This window comes from Limulus polyphemus, unplaced genomic scaffold (genome assembly GCF_000517525.1).
Source record: "Limulus polyphemus unplaced genomic scaffold, Limulus_polyphemus-2.1.2 Scaffold3160, whole genome shotgun sequence".
Lineage (NCBI taxonomy): Eukaryota > Metazoa > Arthropoda > Merostomata > Xiphosura > Limulidae > Limulus > Limulus polyphemus.
Window position 1 is genome coordinate 135,702 of NW_013668770.1, and position 4,158 is coordinate 139,859.

The 4,158-nt window shown below is 29.0% G+C and overlaps 1 protein-coding gene across 1 annotated transcript in view; it reads right to left on the reverse strand.

Annotated features, from left to right (window-relative positions):
* The window catches only part of LOC106468778 (integrin alpha-PS3-like), an 11,855-nt gene extending 7,913 nt beyond the window's left edge, over window positions 1–3,942 (reverse strand). The window contains exons 1-4 of the mRNA XM_013929218.1: window positions 3,802–3,942; window positions 2,452–2,497; window positions 2,088–2,245; window positions 1,603–1,760 (exon numbers count right to left, since the gene is read on the reverse strand). Coding sequence (XP_013784672.1) covers window positions 1,603–1,608 — 6 coding nt within the window. The 5' untranslated portion in view covers window positions 1,609–1,760; window positions 2,088–2,245; window positions 2,452–2,497; window positions 3,802–3,942. The remainder of the gene's footprint in view (window positions 1–1,602; window positions 1,761–2,087; window positions 2,246–2,451; window positions 2,498–3,801) is intronic.
* Window positions 3,943–4,158: the final 216 nt, after the last annotated feature.

Consider the following 4,158-nt stretch of genomic DNA (forward strand, 5'->3'; position numbering starts at 1 on the left):
GGATGACTTTGGCCCTACTAAGATTTAAAAACAGAAATGGTAACAGAGTCCCTGTTTAAAAAGAGAGGAACATTAGCCAATTCCAATCTTTGGCACCTTCCCACTATTCAAGGACTTAGAAAAAATAGCAGCAAGAGGCTCACATCTCCAATCCTTAACCTCTTTCAAAACCCTTGGACAAATATTATCTAGCCCAGGTGCTTCATCAATTAACAACTGGTCAGGTTGAGGAATATTGCTTTAATCTTCATTAGTAAAAATTGAAGAAAAATATAATCTAATAACCCAGCCATCTATAACCATCACATATTGGCCTTCTGGTATCAACCTTCAAAAGCCCTACTCCTATCTTAACATTTTGCTTACCCTTATTTGAAGAAATCCTTACTATTAATTTTTAAAATTTTAGCCAACCTTTTTTCATATAGTTTATTGATTTCCTAATATACCATTTGACAAACTCTCTTGATTCCCTATAGTCTTCAAAATCTCCCATCAATGCAGTGAATCTAAACTTCTTATATTTATAATGCTTTTCTTTAATTTTATCCTTTATATCATTTGTGGGCTAACCTGGTTTTTTACTTACAGCCACTGACTTTTGTCTATAAGGAACATGCATATCTTGAATACTTAAGAATCTCCAACTAATTCAGGTGCCCAATTTGCAGCACATAATTCTTGTCTCATCTCTTTCAGCTAAAATAACTTTATTTTTCTAACAGGGTGGTTGGCCTATGGAACAGATTGTCTTTGGATGTGATGGATGCAGTTAATTTAAGGGAACTTAAAGGAAAGCTTGATAAATATTTGGATGATAAGGTTATTTTTTTAAACATCTGTATAAAAGTATGAAAGCATAATTTATTACAGATTTAACAAATTATCTAACAGATTGTTGTTTAATGATACAGAAAGAATCATGAATGGAAAAATAAAAATATATTTAAAAGTAAAATATTGTGATTGAAAAAAATTGTTGATAATCAATCTAATCTTTTTACTTCTTTTGTGACCAAGTTAGGTTCTGTCACATCCAAAATGGGACATGTATTACAGAAATTAAATGTGCTAGGTGTCGTTATTGAATAATTGTTTACTTTGTTACCTAATAATGCATATTAAGTATTCATTTTTACAATTTTGATTTTTACCTAATAAAATGAATACAATGCTTGGTAAATAAATTATTTAATTTGTACCTATTTGAAGTGTTCACCAGTTATTTAAATCAATGTTATGAAATATTTGGCTTTAATCAAAAATATCATTTGCACTATTTATATACTTTGCAGTAGATGTTGATTACACTTCTCTTATAAAAAAAAACAAGTTGAAAATTACTAGCTTTGATAAAAAGAGATACTATTCTAGCATGCAATTTTATGAAGCTTTTCAAAAGTATAATGCTGAAGAAAAAAAAATTCCTTCATAGTATAAGGATTTATCAGTTCTGTATTTTGTAAAAATTTGGAGTTTTAATCTATATCAATTACCTAGCTAGTTACAATTATGAAAAATCATAAATATTGATATGAATATCTGAGAGTAATTACATAAAAGGTTTTGAACACATTACATCTACCCTGTTTTTGTACTTACATTCATAAAAGCAATATTACTGAAACAGTTTTCATTTACTGAAATTAAATCTAAAGTTTTGTTGACATATTCCACAGATCGGCCTTTATCAAGTAGATATCCTCTAATTAGACTGTTTTCTGTACGGACTGTGTCAATTTCCAAGCCAAAACTAAACTCTAAAAGAAAAATAACATTAGCCAATATTTCCACAAAAAAAAGTTTTTTTTTATAGCAAAAGTAATCTGCATAAACCTTGTTTTCTTTAAGCTCATTTCCAAAAAAAAGAAAAACCTGAGACCAAAGGTGTTAATGTAGTGTCATACACTTTCATATAAGTGCATTCAATCCTATCATTTATTTTGAAAATCTAAATATTTTTAAGTACTATATAAATTTATTAACCTTTATCAAAACAATATTTTATACATAAATATGTAAAAAAATGAAAGCTTTTTTTATAGATTTATTGAAACACCATAAATACTTCATTTAAATATACTTACTCAAGGCTTGTGGGATATACTTCCCATTAAATTGGACACAGTATTTAACCTCGAAGCAAGTGAACAATTTATTTCCACGTTGGCAGTTTGTCACATTTGTATTGATCTGTGTTGTGTTAAACTCAATTGTGGAGACCACATGAACAACTGGTTTGGACCTAAATAAATAAGTAAAGATGTTTTAGGATGGAATAGTTAGAGAGCATAAATACAGAAAAACAAGTATATATCCATTATCTTTGACCACTTAGCAGGTTCAGATTTATGAAAATTGTAAATATAAGCTAACTGGAAATGCATTATATCAATTCAGTGTACTTCCTATTATAATTTCAATATATTTCACCAAATAAGAAAAGCTTACCTGAGAAGTACTGCTTGGTCAGAATCATGAGCACCAATCAGCAAATCTGAAGAAAAAACAAACTTTATGAACCTTTACTTCAATTATAACAACAGTTGCTGTTCATCTGCAACACCTTTATTTAACAAGAAAACTAAATGAACCACCTTATGTGCCTCAACTAAAAAATTAAATGATATCAATGTCTTCTTCGAAATGTTTTCCACTTAAGGTAAAATTGTTTTCTTTTTAACTGATTTCTATTAATATATTGTAATAGATTTTTATATACAGAAAGTTAGTGACATGTAATATGAATGTCATGCATTGCTAATATAACATGTGTATCATCACAGATGCAACCATAGTCAATGAACTGATGCCACCTAGATTAAGGTATAGCTGGTGTGAATAAAAATCCTGTCTGAAGAGACATTTTCAAATAGCAGGGTTATTAAAATGATATAAAACCAAAGGACACAAAATTTTGAGGAAGAAAGTCATCGGTGTTCTCAGAAGAATTGGAAAAACTTGCACAGAAGAGTATTTAATACAGCAATGAGCTCACCAACCAGGTACAATGCCCTCATCTGAGACATGAAAGACACAGTTAAAAAAAAAAGAAACCCTTTAACCCAAAAAGCCATTCTGATGAAGCTGGGTATACCTCCTGCTACCAAACAAGATAATAAACAAGGATATGAAGTTAAGAAAGGCTCACAAGCTTCCATACATGCCTCAAAATCAAATTCAATAACTTTTAATTGCATTTGGAACATTGTCAAAAATATTGGAAACATAGCAGTCTTATTCAACCACATTCTCAGCAAGTCATCAAGCAGAACATGGAACCTAATGTTCACATATAATGAAGGATATGTATAAAATTTGCTAAAGTGTGTGTGTGCTAAGATTGACCTTCTTGTCCTTCATATTTGTTGTTTAGGGAAATATTATATAATTATGGCCATTAAAATATTAAAGAATTAATTGCAGAAAAAACTTAAACATATTAGTATTTATTTTTAATTTGAACAAATTAAATCAATTCATGTTTATAAGTACCTTAAATATTAGCAATGTTCACAGATGAGTGTAACTAAATTAGTGTATCATTGTATGTGAATTGTCACTGTAGTAAATGATATAAATTACTTACTTTATTTCTGCCAAACAACTTGACTTAAATCAGTATAAAGTATTAAGTTACAACTAACAAATCAAAAAATTAATGTTTCTTTCAAATGTGCTTCAAAATATTTTCTCCAAAGTGATCTAAGCTAACATTGTTGAAATATATACTATATTTACTGTTGGGTTTAATGATTCAATATGATTTTTGAAAAATATCCAGTGATAAAAAGAATTTACCTGGATAGGAATTTAAATCAATATCAAGTCCTCTTCCAATGCTAATTCCAAATCCTCTTAATCCATTGTCTAGATCTGAGGCAGCTATTCTCTAAAAAAATTACATAAGTACATGAGACCTACTTACTTGCATAAAAGCATCACAAAAAATCAAATTATTGAAGGCAGCAATCCTCAGCTTCTATACCCTCTTCACAGATTATAAATTAAAGTTAATTAACAAATTATCACTTTGGTATTCCAAGATACAATTAACCAACTAAATATTAAGTATAACAATAAGAAAGAATTGAAGGCAATTTAAGCAAAGTTTAAATCAGACTCAACCAAAAGAAAAAAATCCAAGGCAATTGCATG